The 19,497-nt window shown below is 42.4% G+C and overlaps 1 protein-coding gene across 1 annotated transcript; it reads left to right on the forward strand.

The window, feature by feature from the left end:
• The first annotated feature begins 898 nt into the window (after window positions 1-898).
• LOC132868992 (uncharacterized) lies at window positions 899-16,541 on the forward strand. Its single transcript, XM_060902376.1, has 9 exons — window positions 899-947; window positions 3,833-4,150; window positions 4,259-4,567; window positions 4,905-4,970; window positions 5,326-5,415; window positions 9,046-9,153; window positions 12,352-12,455; window positions 16,272-16,416; window positions 16,525-16,541. The coding sequence occupies exons 1-9, from the start codon at window positions 899-901 to the stop codon at window positions 16,539-16,541; spliced, it is 1,206 nt and encodes a 401-aa protein (XP_060758359.1).
• Window positions 16,542-19,497: the final 2,956 nt, after the last annotated feature.

Genomic DNA, 19,497 nt, shown 5'->3' on the forward strand with positions numbered 1-19,497 from the left:
TGTGAGCGTCAATTATTTTATTATTCAGAATGTGACGGAGTTGCTTAGAGGAGCCCATGGCTGTTGATTTTAGGCACAAGTTTGAGGAGTCAGAGAATTTATATAGCTTTGAAATCTGTATCATCTGACCTTTCCTAACGAAGAATTTGAACAAGCCACAGCTCAATAAGCTAATTAAAGTCTGGAACTTTAGTAAAAGTTACCTGAGAACTCAAATGTGTTGGGGTGCCCAAACTTTTGCATGGTGTTCCTTTTCTTTTTTCACTCTCCAGTTGTACAAAACAAAAATAATACATCTTGCAGAAAACGCTGAAAAGAAATGTGTCATCTTTACCTTTATGCCTTTTGGTGATCAGTTCATCTTCTGCTCACTTAACTTTTCATAGGAACAGACATTTTCAGTAAGGGTGCACAAACTTTTGCATGCCACTGTATGTATAGCTTTATTGTGGTGCAGTAACCCTGAAAGGCCAGTAGATGGCGGTTAGATCAGTAATGCAGGAGACTGCAGATGACTGTCATTACGTCATGTACAAGCTCATGCAAAATGTAAGACACAATAAAATGCATGTTTTCCAAGAAGAAATGAAAAATGCAAAAAAATGCTTTTGTTTAGTTGAAGGCATGAAAATGAAGAATAGTTAATATTTTATTGGTGTTGGATGATTTATTCAGAACATAGACTCAGTTCTGCTGTGCAACAGATATGGGAGATTTTCTCACCTCTATGTGGTCAGTGGCAAACTGCTCAGTTTGTACTTCCTGTCTTAACTGTGAAGGTCTGCATGTGGCTTTTACTGTATGTTCATTCTGATGAGACAGTGTACGAGTAGGTCAGTGTGTGTTTCACTCCAATTCTCTCTTTGGATAAATGTGTGTGTTTGGGTCCTCAGGAAGAATGCAGGTGTGTTTTCTTCTCCTCGTGATACACCTTCATATCACTGAAGGTGAGTCTCCTCTTCTCTCTCTCATTGAATATATATTAGGAAATACTACATGTAAGATTTTACGATTTTAAGCCTTTAAAGCATAAAGTCATGCAGTAATCTTACTCGTGATGTGGAAATGTAAAGTGCACAATGAACAACTGAAATTATTGGGGTGAGTTATGGAGTTTTTTTTTTTTTTGGCCGTCAAACCAAATATAAACGTGAGAAAATGATCATCATGTGACTTTTATAAAAGCTGCTTAACACTTATTAAAGAAGAATTTTCTGCCAGAGTTTTATTAATCCCCGTCTATTTCCTGGGCTCATGTAGAACGCTGAGTCTCCGCCATCATGATTGAGGTTCTGGTGGTTTCTGCCTCGTCCCCCTACAGTTTCCTCTTGCTCTCTCATTGGCTGTTACTCATCGACGTTCTTACAGCGTCATCTATGTGGCCAAAGAGGCTTGAAACACTGGGGTGTGTCCATTGTTCACAGAATGGGTGGTTGATGTCAGTAAACTGCTTACCCGTGTGGTGTGATCACAGCGCCGCTTCCTCCACCAGCAGTTGGCCTCTTTGGTGGCGTGTCATTAATACGGAAGGAAGTTTAGCTGTTCAGATTAAAATACATTCAGAGTTTCAGTGCCTCAGTGTAACACAAAATACAACAGAGTTGGTGTGTTGCAGGTTTTAGATCTTTTTGTGTGTTTGTTTATATGGCTTGATGGCTCATGTTTCCTTCACAAACAAAAATCTGCCCCATTCCAGCCATGCTGAAACACCCCAAATCATCACCGATCCTCCACCAAATTTCACACTGGGTGCGAGACACTGTGGCTTGTAGGCCTCTCTAGGCCTCTGTTTAACCATTAAACAACCAGGTGATGGGAAAAGCTGAAAGCTGAACTCCTCAGACAAGAGGAACTTCCTCCGGTCCTCTGTGGTCCAATCTTTATGGGGTTTAGCAAACCTCAGTGTGTGTGTGTGTGTGTGTGTGTGTGTCTCAATTTTAACAATCTAGTGTCTAGACGGTTGCACCGACTTAAATATCCTTAAAAATAACATACAACTGCAAAACTCTTACAGTTTGACTGTCCAGCTGTGGATATTAGAGAGTTATTGAATTTTGTGCAGAGGTGGACAAAGTCCCCAACTCCATTACTGAAGTCAAAGTACAGATCCCACTGGTCAAATGTTTCTCCAATACAAGTAAAAGTTGTCCAGTCAAAGTTTTACTTAAAGTTAAAGTACTGAAGTACTTGCTTTTAAAAATACTTAAGTATTAAAAGTACATTTTCTGTCAATGCATTTTTGTATTATTGCCACAACGCTTACAAAACCTAATGCGTCTGAAGCAACCTATTGGATTTACTGGCTAGTGTGGGTCGGGCGATCGACAAACAGTGTTACAAGGACAAGACAAAGATCGAGAAAATGAGGAAGAACAAGCAAGGGTCAAAAGTCAGTAAAGCAGTCAGAAAGATACAAGGCTTGGTATGAACTGGAGACTCAGGACAATACTTCGCAATGGGCGAGAGTGTGACTGGGGTTTATATAGATGGACAGGTGATTGCGGAAATATGAGTCAGTTGTGATTCAGTAGGCGGGAGATAGAGGGCACTGTGTGAACTGGGAGTTGTAGTCGGGGTTGTCCATGATTGTAGTTTACTCGTTTTCAGCGGGTTTACAGACAACATCAAAACAAAAAATGTCAACAATTTGTTGTGACTGATTAGTACAATTACCTCACAGGTGGTGTGTGAGCACACACACAAGTGCATGTATTCATGCACATATGAATCTGTCTGTGGAATGATTGTGGTCAGTGGATCGCCACCTGACATGCTCGCAAACTCTTTTCAAACTCAAAATCATATTGGGTAGATAACGCTACTAAAAAAGATTTCTATATTTTGTTTATTTGGCAAGATTATGCGAAAACATTTCTGAAAGGACTTCAGATAAGTTAATGTTACTCATGTTAGTGTAACTCTGTTTTTACATGCTAACTAACAGTGTTCAAGTTAACTAGCTATGTGTTATCGTTAGCCATGGAAAAGGCGATGGCAACTTGGTGGGCAAATCCATAGAAAGTCATTTGACTAACCAGACTGCACAGCTATTGCAACATTATTGCTAGGTCTAAAAGCACAGACAACTTCACTGCAAGCTTTCTCTTGGAATAAAACATTTACATACCTCAATATGCTTCTGCAGGTCGGACAGCAAAATTTTGTAGGCTGGATGTGCTCCGTTTTAGGCAAACAAAGCAAACATTTAAAACAAAACTCTTTATTCTTTTCAGAAAACTGAAAAATGGGCTCTAGCTATAGCCATGAGTGCATGCATTCCCCAGAAGTACCGCCTCCTTCCATTCTGCCATCAACTGATCATGTTAAATAATGCTGCGGAGAAATCATTACTCTTGATTTTATCCAGTCTGTGGATGAGACGTGACCCAAGTGATTACTGATAGACTGTCTCAGTGTCACCTACGAAAAAACCAATCACGTTTTAGAAAAGAAAAGAAAAAAACATCCACTTTCAAAGCTGCTTCATAGTAACGAGTAAAAAGGAGCTTGATAGAAATGTAGTGGAGTAAAAAGTACAATATTTCTCGTTCAAATGAAGTGAAGTTAAAGTCATAAGTTGCCAAAAAAATTAATACTCAAGTAAAGTACAGATAGGTAAAAAGTGTACTTAAGTACAGTACTCAAGTAAATTTACTTAGTTACTGTCCACCTCTGATTTTGTGATGAGTGGATGTTAATAAGCTGACTCATGGACTTCAGTGAGTGGTAGATGTTAGTGAGTTGTAGAGTTCCAGGTTGTCTGTAGTTGTGTAGAGTTGCTGCAGATGGTGAACTGCTCATTAACACATCATTAACTGCTGTGTTCCTACAGGCTGCAGGCTGGAAGGAAATGAAGGCTTAATAGAAATCACTGCATACACAGGAGACTCAGTACTGCTGCCCTGCTCCTGCACTGACCTCCAAACCACACCTGAGACATTCACATGGGAGAAACACATAACACATGAAAATAATTGGGTAAAGATATCTCCTGAGAGTGAGCAGGACAAAGAGAGATTTCAGCTGGTTAATGATCGCTCTTCAGGAAATCTCTCTCTGCTCATATCACACCTGACTGAAGAGGATGGAGGATATTACAGGTGTTATCCTACACAGAATGAATACAGAGACATCAGACTCACTGTTAAAGGTAAACGACTCATTTTTATTCACAATGCTACTTCAGTGATAATCTCATGACAGATTAATCTGATGTTGTAACAGCGATGCAATATGTTGATGTTTGTTCATTCTCCAGGTTGCACACTGAATCTACAGACAGTGTATGTGACTGGATACGTGGGACAGTCTGTCCTTCTGCCCTGCTCCTGCTCTGAACTACAAGCCAAACCACACAATTTCACATGGACGTTTTTAAATGGTTCTCCTCACAAAGAAATCTTCCCAGAGGACCAGACAAATCTCTACACAGACAGAGTTCAGCTCTTTAATGATCATCTTCCAGGAAATCTCTCTCTACTCGTATCACACCTGACTGTAGAGGATGGAGGACGGTACAGGTGTGAGATCAGGAACAGAATCTCAGACGTCCGTCTCACAGTAAGAGGTAAAATGACCTTCTGTATATAAACCATGTGTGAAGTTGACTACAGTATGTAGCTAAAGTAAAGAAATATAAAGAAATAGATGTAAAGTGCAACATAAAATCAGCAATAAAATGTAAGAATCAGATGTGAAAAGTTTCTGTTCTGTGTTCTGCCCCTTGTCTGTGTTTGTGTTTATGATGATGGATTATCTGAGTTCGTGTTCTGACCCGCTTTCACGCCTCACTGTGATTCCTGGATTGTTGTTAATAAAGAACACGCCGAGTTTACACACTTGTGTTCTGCCTTCACTTACTGCATCTCACACTCTCTTTATTTCTAACTTTTCTCTCCTTGCAGACGCACCGACAAAACCTTCAACATCTGCACCAGTGACCACAACAACTTCATCTCATTCCAAACCAGGTACCACACACCACTGATACACACTGGAATGAAAAGGGTTTATTCGTCTGTTAGTACATCAGCTCACAGCAACAATCTCACACTAACTTTATCTGGTCTTTCACTTCCTGTCCATGTCACAACAACAGCCTCAAAATCAACCCCAGTGATTAAAGACAAAACCCCTGCACCCGCTGAAACAGGTGCTGATCAATACACTACATTACCTTCTGTTCACTTCAGAAGCACTTACCGATAATCTTCTGTGTGAATTATATAACCCCAAATTAAAAAAAAAATCTTGCAACAGTATGTTGATATTAAATCTGAATACAGTGTTAAGGTAAAGTTCTGAGTGATATTGATGTCTCTCCAGAGCATCTTCCCTACGTCCCCTTCGCCGTAGTGACTGTGTTCTTTCTGCACATTATCGTGGCTGTGGTCTATTACACCACCAGAAAGAAAGGTACAAACACTTTCCGGCTCTTTGTGGAAATTTATCATCCACGTCCCCAAAATTTCAGCTGCATGAACTGAGCTTTTCTTGTGTATTTTACTCTCCAGGTCCTGATACAGTTCATTCCAGCAGAGCTGATGGAGATGGAGCAGTGAGTCTGTAGTTGAGAACTTAATGAGCTGATCCATCAATAAATTAATAAAGAGAGTTGTTCAGAAATAGTCTTGCTGAAAAACACTTCTCTAAATACTGTCGCTTCATTTTCATTCACAATTTGTTCTTTTCAGCCCTTTTAGACTTTCAGCTTTCCATTTGATGCTGAATAATATTTTAACTAAATCACAGAATGTGTGTTTAGATTTAAACGTGTATCATTTACAGTTTTATATCAGACACTCACATGCTTTTGAAGCCTGCTTCACTTTCACAATATTTACATCATTAAAAACAAGGCACATTGTATTTTTTTCCTCACATGATATTGTAATGTTCTTGGACCTGTACTGTAAACGCTATCAGAACTGATGTATTCTGAGTAACGCTGGTGCGCTTTCCTTTTCTATTTTTAAAATTAAATAAAATTTTAAAGAGATACACATTTCTGTATTTTAGCTTCACTTTCCACCACATTTGCCAGAATAAATAAATTTGTGTCACACAGATGATTGTAAACAGCTTTACTCCCATTGATCAGTTTCATCAATGGAGTCCATCTTCCTCTGCACAGACACCCTCAGACACAATCCTGTCCTTATATCACCTGTTACCTGATGGAACTGGAGGAAGAATTCATCATCACTTTGTTTTGCTCTCTTTCATCACTTTCACATTCTTTTTTGCTCGGTATATATCCTTGACTTGCAAGTGACGTCAAAGCAAAATAGAAACCCGGATGTCAGTCATGTTGGTGGATATACAAATGCAGGGTCAAGCGACATTCTATAAAAAACAATCACGCGTGCACAACTCTCTCTGTTTTTCCACTCCTTTAAGCGTTCTTTTAGCTATGCCATATCTTTGTGCTGTATTTTACGGTTGTGGTCACAACTAGGGATGAGCGAGTACAGCATTATCTATATCTGTTAACCATATGAATTATCTGTATCTTTACTCGGAGTGGGCCTAACCCGGAAGTGGAGGGATTTAACCCGGAAGTGGGTCTGGTTGTCTTGAAACGGGCGGAGCTTTAACCAGTATGTTATTTTAAGCATGCAATTGATATGGGTTGATCAGAAATTGTTATATTTATTGCTGATTCGAAAACTATTTACAGGACAGCATCAGCATTGAGCTTCAGATCAATGGTTTTGATCATGATAGCAAACGAACTATTTACAGAACAAGTTTTGCAACAATGAATACAACACGTGCGGTTGCAATTATGAAATGAAATGTAATGAACAAGAGTTTTCATACTCAACTTTCTTTTTTAAATTTTTTTTATGATCAGTGTGATTTTTTTATTTTGGTTCTTTTTTATTTCCACACCAGGTGTGTGTGTGTGTGTGTGTGAGTGAGCAGAGCAGTGTGTGTAGGGGAGGGGCGCTGTGATGCTCTGTGAGGATTTTCATTCAGGCCGAGCACAGATATTGACTCGTATTACTCGTATAATACTCGTACTTGGCAAAAGTGCTTTATCTGTACCGGATACTCGTTTCAGCCGAGTATCCGGCTCAACTCTAGTCACAACAGTACTCGTGACTGTGGCATGTTCCAATTTTTTAGAATTCCGTCCATGATTCGGAAAGAGGGCGAGGAAACGCTTAGGCTTAGTACAGAGAGGAGACGAGGGGATCAGGACAGGACACTTCATCGGTGGCACGGTCGTGTAGTGGTCAGCACGGTCACCTCAGAGCAAGAAGGTTCCGGGTTCGAACCCAGCGGCCGGCGAGGGCCTTTCTGTGTGAAGTTTGCATGTTCTCCCCGTGTCTGTGTAGGTTTCCTCCAGGTGCTCTGGTTTCCCCCACAGTCCAAAGACATACAGTTAGGTTGATGTGAGGCAGCCTTGGGCTGAAGTGCCCTTAAGGAAGGTACCTAACCCATGACTGCTCCCCGGGTGCTCTGGTGTGGCTGCCCACTGCTCTGGGTGCGTGTGTTCACTGCTTCAGATGGGTTAAATGCAGAGGATGAATTTCACTGTGCTTGAAGTGTGCATGTGACAAATAAAGGTTTCTTTTTCGTCCAATCGTTAAGACATCCAGTCGAAAGCATTTTTCATACGCACTATCAATTATTTTACAGAATATTTCAGATATTCTGGGGTTTACAAATAAAAGGCCCATGAGAGCGCTGCCGAAAGATTTAACATGATCCAGCCGGCTTTAAAAATTAATAATTCAGCCAGTGGAGCTCATAGCGAAGCCAAATTTTACAGGCACTTCCCTCTAAGCCTCCCCCTTCAAAAGAGTATGGTCTTGGGCTGGTAGGCCCACGCCTTGGCCCAGTGTTCACGAACAAATCCCCTGCAAGAGCACTGCTCTGCGCCTGAAGATTTAATATGATCCAGCTGGAAACAAAGACATGCAAGTGAGTAGCCTGCAATGACAAGGGAGTTAACTCATCCCAGAGTCAGCAAGTGGCGCGCGCCGACATGGTTACCCCCCTTAGTATGCTCTTTAGTGTCGAAGCGCACATACAATGGCACTCATTTGCTTTACAAAAATGTGTTTTGCTTTGGTCAAATTCCATTGAGAATTCCTCCTTTTTTTTGAATAAACAAATACCTGAAATATAAAATAGTTGAGAGGGTGTATGAAAAAGGCTTTGGACGAAATGACCTGTATTCATACTTGATGGTTGGTAGAAGCGTCTTATCTTCAGAAAAGTCTGACTTTTTTAAATAATATGGGTTAAAACCATACATATCTATCTTCTCTGTGTATCAAATTTTCGCTTGTTCGTTCAAATCATGGTGATACTGAGAAAATTCAGCATTGTTTACAAACACGCTTTCAGTGGCTGCCATCCTAGTTGCTTTGTATATCCACCATCAGGGCTGATGCTCATGACCGAGCACGTTTTGATCACGTGGTTGCAAGTCATCTACTCCTGAGTCCTTGTTACATGAGTTTACTACCTCGTCTCCCTATGGTTTGATGAAATAAAGTGAATAAACAAACCATTTACAGCTTATCAATGATATGAGTAGAGACCTTGTGGTGCCCTGTGGAGGGTGCTTTGGGAGTATGGGGTTCGGGGCCCACTGCTGCAGACCATTCGGACCCTGTATGACTGGAGCAGGAGTTTGGTTCGCATGGCCAGCAGTAAGTTGGACTCGTTCCCAGTGCATGTGGGACTCCACCAGGGCTGCCCTTTATCTCTTAAAACTACTCTTTATAAATACAGAACTTTTATAAGCTCTAAAAATGATCCAGGTGGTGAGTTAGTGAAGCAAGTAAAGCTTAAAATTAGTCTTAGGTTATCTGAACTGTCCACCAGACGACACCCTGGGAATGAGCCGTGACTATAGATACAATAACGTATTAGAACGAGCGCATTAATATACTGTAAACCTGTGATATTCAGTTGCACTACTGTCAGAGCTCAGAACTGATTCAGCACCGTTGATTAATCTGACCAATCAGAATGGAGAACTCAAACCTCCATGTGTCCTTTTCACTTGTCTTCTGTTCCACACAGAGACTCCCACAAACCCAAATCCTCGCAACATCATCATCATCATCTGTACTGCTGTTGGGGTTCTGCTGCTGCTGCTACTCGGAGGAGTCATGTACTGGAAACAAAGAGGTACACACACACACACACACACACACACACACACACACACACACACTTCTGCAGTCTCACTCTGTCTGGTTTCATTCTGTAGCACAGAGACGAGGACAGACCGAGATAGGTGATGGACAAACAGGACAGAGGACACAGCAGAAGAAGCAGGTGAATACACACATCCATGTTCCAATAACAGGATCATCACATTTGAGGTGTGGGTGTGTGTGTGAGAGAGAGAGAGAGTCTCATGTAACTTCTTTTTCTACAGAATGATTTGGATGTTCTGTACACAGCTATAAATCCACAAACTAAACGCAAGAAAGCAGAAGAAAAGGTGTGTATCATTCTAGATATGTGTAGCTTGTGTGTGTTGACTGACACGTGTCTGTGTAAAAATGTTAATGTTGTATTTCTGCAGGATGATGTGACGTACTCGACTGTAGTCCACAGCAGCCCTGTGAGAGCAGCACACACTCAAGAGGCATCAGGAGATACGACAGTATATGCCAGCATCAAAACTAACTAACTAACTCACACACACGCGCACGCACACACACACACTTGTGCTATATTTGTGAGGGTTTTGCATTGCATTATTCCAAAGTGTCTACCATTGAAAAAAAAAAAACTTTTTTGTATCCTAATCAAAATTTACTATCTCTAAAGAACAATGACTTTATTGTCTTTATATATTCAGCTTTTTTTTTTTGGCGTAGTTACATTTTGCATCATCTTTCTATCTTTAAAAAAGTGATTTGATCCAGAGATACAACTTCATGCTCTCTGCTGAAACTGTGTATATATCATGGGTTATCTTTGAGGAAAACATTTAAAGCTGAAGAAACTCTCTCTCAGCTGGGACTGAGGTGATTTCTGGGCTGTAAAAAAAAAAAAAAAGAGAGAAACCAAAAAATGAAACTGTGCAGATCCGATTGCAAGGCAGTGTTGTGAATCAGAGTTGTTACAATATATTTGAAATTATATAAAACATTTTTTAGGTCTGTATAAACCTGTAAAAATGAGAAAAATCTTACGGCTGTGGATAAAGTAGTGTTCATTCTATTTCATAAATAAATAATAAAAGCTGAAAAGCTCACTGTGTACTGTCTTCTTATTCTGAATTTTTATCCATAACACAGAGTTCGCCAGAAAAATGACCATTGACATGAGTTGAATCGTTCACTGCAACTAGCAAGAAAATCTTTATTATTGTTGAAATATTATAAAATATTAATAAACATTTCCACTTACAAAATATCCGTGGTCCAAGTTAATTGCTCTTTCATGATTATGATTTGGATTCATCCTATTTATTTGACAAAATCAGTCAAAGGAGGAAATAACTGCAAGAACTCGGTCAGCAATATAAAAATTTTGATGGTTAATGGTGGGTTGTGATTTCCATCACTGCAAAATACATCAAACTGTTTGACCCCACTTTGGGAGGCAGTGCTCTAGAACATTATGATGTGATCAGTAAGTGCCTGCAGTGATCATCTAGATCATTGCAGGCACTTATGGATGTATGTGCAGGGGAGAGCGGGGAGCAAACTTGAAACAAACCCAAATCGCAAAACAAGAAGCATGGTCAAAGGGCAGGCAAGGGCCGGTCACTCAGCAAACAGGGCAATATATAAAAGACAAGTAACATAAAGAGATAGCAAGGGTCAGAAATACTAGAGTCAGGCAGAGATAGAAAGGCTTGGTAAACACAACAATACTTTACATTGAAGGTATGTGTGAGAGAGGCTAAAGCAGTGTGGCTGATGAGTTGTGAATGAACGACAGCTGATTTCAATAAGCTGGTGACAGGGGGCGCTGTGCTCTTTGGGAATTGCAGTCCTGAGTGGCCATGTTTGTAGTTTGGCTAGTGTTATCGTCCTCAAATGTCTTTACTTACAGAACCCCCCCTCGAGGAGCTCCCTCTGGGAGCTAAATTCTTCCTAGGGCGCCCTCTTCCTCTAGGTACAGGTTTGTCAGGGTGTTGTGTATGAAACTCTGGCTTAAGCAGAGGGTCCAGAATGTCCTTGGCTCCCACCCAGCTTCGTTCCTCAGGTCCGTAGCCCTCCCAGTCTACCAGATATTCCACTTGACGACTTCTGCATCTGGAATCAAGTATTCTGTTTACCTGGTAGATGGGCTCACTTTCTAGGCTTAGTGGTGGGTGCTCTTGGACTGGAGCGTTCTCAGCAAGAGGGCCAATAATTGCAGTTTTCAGACAAGAAACATGAAACGTGGGGCATATCCGGCTGTGAGGGGGAATTTCTACTCTGTGCAAGACATTGTTGATATGCTGAAGTACTTTAAATGGGCTTTTTTATTTTATTTTCTCTCTTTTATTTTATTCATTATGATTATTTTTTTGTGTTTGTGTAGTTTGATGTTTGTTTTTGTTTGAGTGTTTTTGTCCGTCGGTTGGGGTGTAGCTCTGGACCCCGTTTTGTGTGTCGGTTCCCTCCAGGCCTTGGTCCGCCGTGGGTTATGCCTGTGCTCCTAGCTATGGACTGCAGTGAGCTCATTGCTCATTTTAACCTCAGGGTTGTCCAGCGCTCTGTGCTTTAGTGCTTGGTGTGGTGTTCCGAGCGACGTTGCTCGGTGGCGTCGTGTCGGATATGCAGGTGGTTTGGGAGGTACCAGCGCTCTGCGTGGCGGTGCTTCTGTGCTCACTTTGTGTATCTATGGCATGGTGTTCCGAGTGATGTTGCCGGCGGTGTCACGGCAGCTGTGCTGGCAGTGTGGGACTTGTTTTTGTGTGCTTTTTGGTGGGACTGTGGCTGCTACACCATTGGAATGACATCCCTGCCTCTATTTGGTGGACTTTATTTATTTATTTGTTTGTTCCCTATCACTGTAAAGTGACCTTGGGTTTTGAGAAAGGCACTATATAAATTGAACTTATTATTATTATGATAGTGAGGCTGTAACTTCTGACAGGTATTGGGTTCCCTAAGGTTCCTTGTGGACACCCATACTCGGTCACCTGGAGAGAAATCTGGATTGTTGCTTCTGTGTTTATCTATTATGTTACTTGTATTTGGCGTTAATGGTCTTTGTGTTGGTGTACCTCCTCCCATATGGCTTGGCTATGAGAGAACCAATCCTTCAGAACTTGTACTTGTGCTGGTGCGTCGTCCCAAGGGAACAGGGGCAGTTGGTAGCCGAATATTCACTGAAATAGTGTTAGTTGCATCGCAGAGCATTCCATCGCTACAGGCTGCAGGCTGGAAGGAAATAAAAAGACGATAGGAATCACTGCATACACAGGAGACTCGGTACTGCTGCCCTGCTCCTGCACTTACCTCCAAACCACACCTGAGGCATTCACATGGGAGAAACTCACAACAAACTAGAAAAGCACTCGGAGAGCGCAGACCACCGCCAAGAATCCTTTAAAAAAATCAGAGATCCAGATCCCCTCCAAAATGTAATGGATTGTTACTTGTGCCCAGTCACACCTCTGGAAAAATTTTCAGAGCAATCCGTTCATTACTTTTTCTGTAATGTTGCTAACAGACAAAAACAAACAAACCAACGCTACCGAAAACAACCTTCTTCATTTATTCATTCATTGTCTCTAGCCGCTTTATCCTTCTACAGGGTCGCAGGCAAGCTGGAGCCTATCCCAGCTGACTACGGGCGAAAGGCAGGGTACACCCTGGACAAGTCGCCAGGTCATCACAGGGCTGACACATAGACACAGACAACCATTCACACTCACATTCACACCTACGGTCAATTTAGAGTCACCAGTTAACCTAACCTGCATGTCTTTGGACTGTGGGGGAAACCGGAGCACCCGGAGGAAACCCACGCGGACACGGGAAGAACATGCACACTCCACACAGAAAGGCCCTCGCCGGCCCCGGGGCTCGAACCCAGGACCTTCTTGCTGTGAGGCGACAGCGCTAACCACTACACCACCGTGCCGCCCACAACCTTCTTGGCGGAGGTAATAATAATAACTAGAATGCATTTCCAGAGAAAATGTGAAAGTGTGCTTGCTCAGGTGCGCCGCCATGGCGACCCGGCAAGAGAGGCGACCGCACGCCCACACGACAAGTTTTGTGTCAACACGCGGAAGTTTGGCTAAGACACAAGGTGGATTCTCATCCGGAGATGACAGGCTGGCAAGGTTCTTTTGAGGGACATCCCAGAGCATCACTAAAGCCTTGGTCACAACCGGATGTACGATTTTTTGGCTGTGCGATTTTTGGCATTTCCCAAATCGGTGCGATTTTTTTTTTGTTCGTGGAGAACATAGTTGTGGTGACCATGAAGGAGTAATCATACTGACCGTGCGTTCCATGCAGGCTTCATATGAAGGTTGCAAGAACTGCGCACGATCTATACGTTGTGCGTACCAACGGCGTTCGTTTGTCGCACTGCGGCGATTGGAGAGGGTTATATGTCGGCCGTAAGGCACTTTTTAACCCTTTAATTAACAGCAAATGCCCAGGACACAGAAGGATCACAAAAACAGAAGCTTAAAAAAATATGCATGCTTTATTTAGTAAATAGATAACTAAATTATCCTTTAAAAATAGCACCAAGCTACAAAGAAAGAAAAAAATAAAAGAAAAATAAAATTGTCCCGTCTCAGCAGTGCGCAGTCCGTGCAAAGAGGAATCCCAGTCCCAGAAGTGCTGAAATCGTGGGGAAGCCTAATGCGTGGGGAAGCCCTGCACGTGACGTCACAGCTCCAGCGTTCAGGTAGCAGCGGGGGATTCCCAAAAACGTCTATGGCTCGCCCGGGTCAGCGCACACCTCGGGCAATAAAAGAGAAAGCATTAAACAATGCCGACGTACACAACAACAAGGCAAAAACAGCAGGGAAGGAGAAGTCTTACGTCCCTTTACCCTGTCGTTAGCGAGTGTTGAATTAAGTACAGTTGACTCCAGATTCCCGTTGGCTAGGTCACGATTTCCTAAGTCCGCAGCCGACGCACCTCAAAAGAAGGCAGCAAATCAGGGAAACAGCACAGCGCAGGCAGAGAAAAATTGTTTGTATGTTCGTTCGTTCGTTTGTTCATTCCTTCCTTCCTTCATTCGTCCGTTCATTCCTTCCTTCCTTCAATCTGCCCGCTGATCTTCCACTGGTAACTACGCATCTGCTGCGGCGTCTGATCCCCTCTTTGGGCTGCATTCCCAAACAACCCAACTCCGAGAAATCCACGTCCCCTCTTTGGGCTGCATTCCCAAACAACCCGACTCCGAGAAGTCCGCGTCCCCGGCGGGGCAGGGGCCGTTACTGGCCTCACACTGTCCACGGGCACCTCTTAACGATTTCACGCCCTGTTGAACTCCTCCTTAATACTGAAAAGGTCCCCTTTTTATACCCCACCACTTCGTCTTTCAAGTGCTTCAATAGGTCAGGTAATAATTGTCCAAACAGCTGATCCATCTAAGCAATTAGAGAGCCGCAAATACAAGATCAGTGTAGGTAGCAGTCAATTACTGTAGCAGCACACAGTGAAATCACAGCAATCAACCAATTATGTGAACACACCAAAATCACAGCAACCCAAATAAATCACAGCAAACCATCACAGCAAAAATAAAAATAAGATCCCCACACAGCTAGAGGCTGACATATATACCCGAGTTTTCGTGCGATTGACGCCCTCTCGCTGTACGGCCAATGCACGGCCGACTTACTTGACACGCATGGATGACATACGAAATATCTGAACGTGCAATGGCCGCATTAATTACGTATGTGGGGCGCACGACACACATACGGAGTCCGCAAGTGCGACGTATGAAAAAAATTGACATTTTGCCCAAACCTGACACCAGCAAATCGTACGAAAGACGCACGTCGGCCGTACGGAAGACACACGAGGCCGTAAGTTTGTCTTGCAAACTGAAAAAAACGTAAGCGCCCGTAGAGTTTGTTTGACATAACAAAGAACCTCTGCGGCCGGTCCGCGGCCAGTCTACGGCTCGAAAATCAGCACGTCACACGCGCGCCTTCCATGCATTTCTTTGTGTTTTTTGCACATAGACCGGCCATAGGAGCACGTACGGCCGGTTGTGACCGAGGCTTAACATGAAAATTTAGATGCAATTCTAAATCTGTAAAGAGATATGACCCAAAACACGTTTTTGTTCATTGTGGTGCCCCTAGTGGCCAAATGACACCAAATTTGATGAGGGTACATGAACTGGTATCGAAAGTCATCGCAACAAATATGGTCTTGATACGTCAAAGCGTTTCTGAGATATGAGCTAAAATACATTTTTGCCAATTGTGACGCCCCCTAGAGGCCAAATGACACCATATTTGATGAAGGTAGTTTGGCTGGTGTCCAAAGTGATGCCACTAAATATGGTCTTGAAACGTCAAAGCGTTTCCATGATATGAGCTTAATTCCTGTTTGGTGGCTTCGCCATCGAATTTGATTGGCTGCCACGGGGGAACGCTTCGACGTATGAGAGCGAAACGAATAGCATTCATTAAGCATGGACTGGAGATCATGTGTGCCAAGTTTCGTGATGATCGGACAAAACATGCGGCCAGGGTCACTCTACATTCACTTTGGACAAAATTCAAAATGCCGGAAAATCTAATGAGGCGGAGAATGACGTCATAGGGTGCGTTGGAATCGTCTAGCTCCAAGGATTCCAACAGCACCAGACTTATGAAAATTGGACATACGGATCAAAAGTTACATGCATGAACGCATGTAAGACTGTGATCAGTTGGTGGCGCTAGACCGTGAGACATACCAACATGAAACTTGATGAAATCAATCAGGGTCCACTCCTCTATCAGTGTACCAAGTTTCATGACTTTACACCTTACGGTTTGGCCTACAGAAGGAAAAATCTGTTTTTTGCGTCACATGCCCATTCATTTCAATGGGGAAAAAATTAATCCTTTAAAAAAATCCGGGATCCAGATGGTGATCCGGATCACCGCCAAAATTTAATGGATTGTTACTTGTGCCCAGTCACACCTCTGGAAATAATTTCAGAGCAATCTGTTCATTACTTTTTCCGTAATGTTACTAACAGACAAACCAACCAACCAACCAACAAACAAACAAACAAATCAACGCTACCGAACACATAACCTCCTTGGCGGAGGTAATGAAAAGAAATGGGTAAAGATATCTCCTGAGAGTGAGCAGTACAAAGAGAGATATCAGCTGGTTAATGATCGCTCTTCAGGAAATCTCTCTCTGCTCATATCACACCTGACTGAAGAGGATGGAGGAGTTTACAGTTGTAGTGTTCAAGGGAGTCAATACAGAGACCTCAGACTCACTGTTAAAGGTAAAGGACTCATTTTTATTCACAATGCTACTTCAGTGAAAATCTCATGACAGATTAATCTGATGTTGTAACAGCAATGCAATATGTTGATGTTTGTTCATTCTCCAGGTTGCACACTGAATTGACAGCCAGTGACTGTGACTCGATACGTGGGACAGTCTGTCCTTCTGCCCTGCTCCTGCCCTGAACTACAAGCCAAACCACACACTTTCACATGGACGTTTTTAAATGGTTCTGCTCACAAGGAAATCTTCCCAAAGGACCAGACAAATCTCTACACAGACAGAGTTCAGCTCTTTAATGATCATCTTCCAGGAAATCTCTCTCTGCTCATATCACACCTGACTGTAGAGGATGGAGGATGGTACAGGTGTGAGATCAGGAACAGAATCTCAGACGTCCATCTCACAGTAAGAGGTAAAATGACCTTCTGTATACAGTATAAACCATGTGTGAAGTTGACTACAGTATGTAGCTAAAGTAAAGAAATATAAAGAAATAGATGTAAAGTGCAACATAAAATCAGAAATAAAATGTAAGAATCAGATGTGAAAAGTTTTGTTCTGTGTTCTGCTCCTCGTCTGTGTTTGTGTTGATGATGGATTATCTGAGTTTGTGTTCTGACCCGCTTTCACTTTTCACTACGATTCCTGGATTGTCTTAAAAATTGAAATTAAATCTGAATACAGTGTTAAGGTAATGTTCTGAGTGATACTGATGTCTCTCCAGAGCATCTTCCCTACGTCCCCTTCGCCGTAGTGACTGTGTTCTTTCTGCACATTATCATGGCTGTGTTCTATTACACCACCAGAAAGAAAGGTACAAACACTTTCCGGCTCTTTGTGGAAATTTATCATCCACGTCCCCAAAATTTCAGCTGCATGAACTGAGCTTTTCTTGTGTATTTTACTCTCCAGGTCCTGATACAGTTCATTACAGCAGAGCTGATGGAGATGGAGCAGTGAGTCTGTAGTTGAGAACTCAATGAGCTGATCCATCAATAAATTAATAAAGAGAGTTGTTCAGAAATAGTCTTGCTTAAAAACACTTCTCTAAATACTGTCGCTTCATTTTTATTCACAATTTGTTCTTTTCAGCCGTTTTAGACTTTCAGCTTTCCCGTTGATGCTGAATAATATTTTAACTAAATCACAGAATGTGTGTTTAGATTTAAACGTGTGTCATTTACAGTTTTATATCAGACACTCACATGCTTTTGAAGCCTGCTTCACTTTCACAATATTTACATCATTAAAAACGAGGCACATTGTATTTTTTCCCTCACATGATATTGTAATGTTCTTGGTCCTGTATTGTAAACGCTATCAGAACTGATTTATTCTGAGTAACGCTGGTGCGCTTTCCTTTTCTATTTTTAAAATTAAATAAAATGTCAAGAGATACACATTTCTGTATTTTAGCATTCTTTTGCACCACATTTGCCTAAATAAACAAATCTGTGTCACAGTGATGATTGGAAACAACTTTCCTACCATTGATCAGCTTCATCAGTGGATTCCAACTTCGTCTGCAAAGCCGGATATCCTGTCCACCTCCCAAAACCTTCCTCCTCCTCCCTCAGACACAATCCTGTCCTTATATCACCTGTTACCTTTATTTTGCTTTCTTTCAACACTTTCACATTCTTTTTTCACATCACATCACATTATCTCTAGCCGCTTTATCCTGTTCTACAGGGTCGCAGGCAAGCTGGAGCCTATCCCAGCTGACTACGGGCGAAAGGCGGGGTACACCCTGGACAGGTCGCCAGGTCATCACAGGGCTGACACATAGACACAGACAACCATTCACACTCACATTCACACCTACGGTCAATTTAGAGTCACCAGTTAACCTAACCTGCATGTCTTTGGACTGTGGGGGAAACCGGAGCACCCGGAGGAAACCCACGCGGACACGGGGAGAACACGCAAACTCCGCACAGAAAGGCCCTCGCCGGCCACGGGGCTCGAACCCACATCTTCTTGCTGTGAGGCGACAGCGCTAACCACTACACCACCATGCCGCCCTGCTTGGCATATATTCAATTAAAAAGATTCCTCCACTTGATCATTATCAGGTGATCATCTGCACAGAGATCATAATACACAGGAAAAAAATAATCATCACCCACCTTGAGAAAAGATTCTCCACTCTCAGAATCTCATCATCCTCACATCTGCACAAAACCAAACAGGAATTCTTCTCCAACTCCTGCTTGTGTGTGAGAGTTTTCTGTTCACCCAGCTCTCTCTCTCTCTCTCTCTCTCTCTCTCTCCTGATGGACACTGAACAGTCCGCCTCTAAACCTCTGCATGTGATCACACTGCTGCTCTTGTGTTCTCCCGCACCATGAAGTGCTTCCTCTTTACTGCATTCATCCATCAGCTGGTTCTTCACCTTCATTTGCTTCTTTTTCATGGAGAGATTTAACTCCCTTGTTGGCTCTAAAATAACAATTGTTAAGCAAATAAAAGCCTGACATGAGCGTACAGTGCATTGTTATTTCCAAACAGCACCACACACAGAAACAGTGCAGGTTCTCTGCAACAGGGGAACGGAATTACAGACTCTGTGAACGCGCACGTGTCCCTTTTCTCCATCACCAGCCAGCGCGCTCCCGGTGGAGTCACGTGACCAGGTGCACACTTTTCTCCCACAGTTTGCCCACTTTTGCTGCCCGTTTACTGTTGATGTCCATCCATTAGAATCATCCCATCTCTCTATTCAAACATTTCATTTGCGCCCCCTTGAGTCTGTGTGTGTTACTGCATCAGTGGGTTTGTGTCAATAAACTGGTCTCAAATATCTGATTGATAATATACTGTGTAGTGAGTGTAATAACACAAGATAATGTTAGGACCCTGGTGATAAACTACAGGGAAGATCAACAAAAACATCTCATAGACACACAGGATATCATATAAATACAGACAACAATGTGAACAATATAACAACACCAGGGGAGCCATTAAGCAGGTAAGGAAGGAAATTAATGAATGAATGAATGAATGAGTATTTCATGGAATCTTGAAGTGTAAAAACTGCTGAAGCAATTGTAATTAAGTTTTGTCCTGTTCT

This window comes from Neoarius graeffei, chromosome 2 (genome assembly GCF_027579695.1).
Source record: "Neoarius graeffei isolate fNeoGra1 chromosome 2, fNeoGra1.pri, whole genome shotgun sequence".
In the NCBI taxonomy this organism is placed as follows: Eukaryota; Metazoa; Chordata; class Actinopteri; order Siluriformes; family Ariidae; genus Neoarius; species Neoarius graeffei.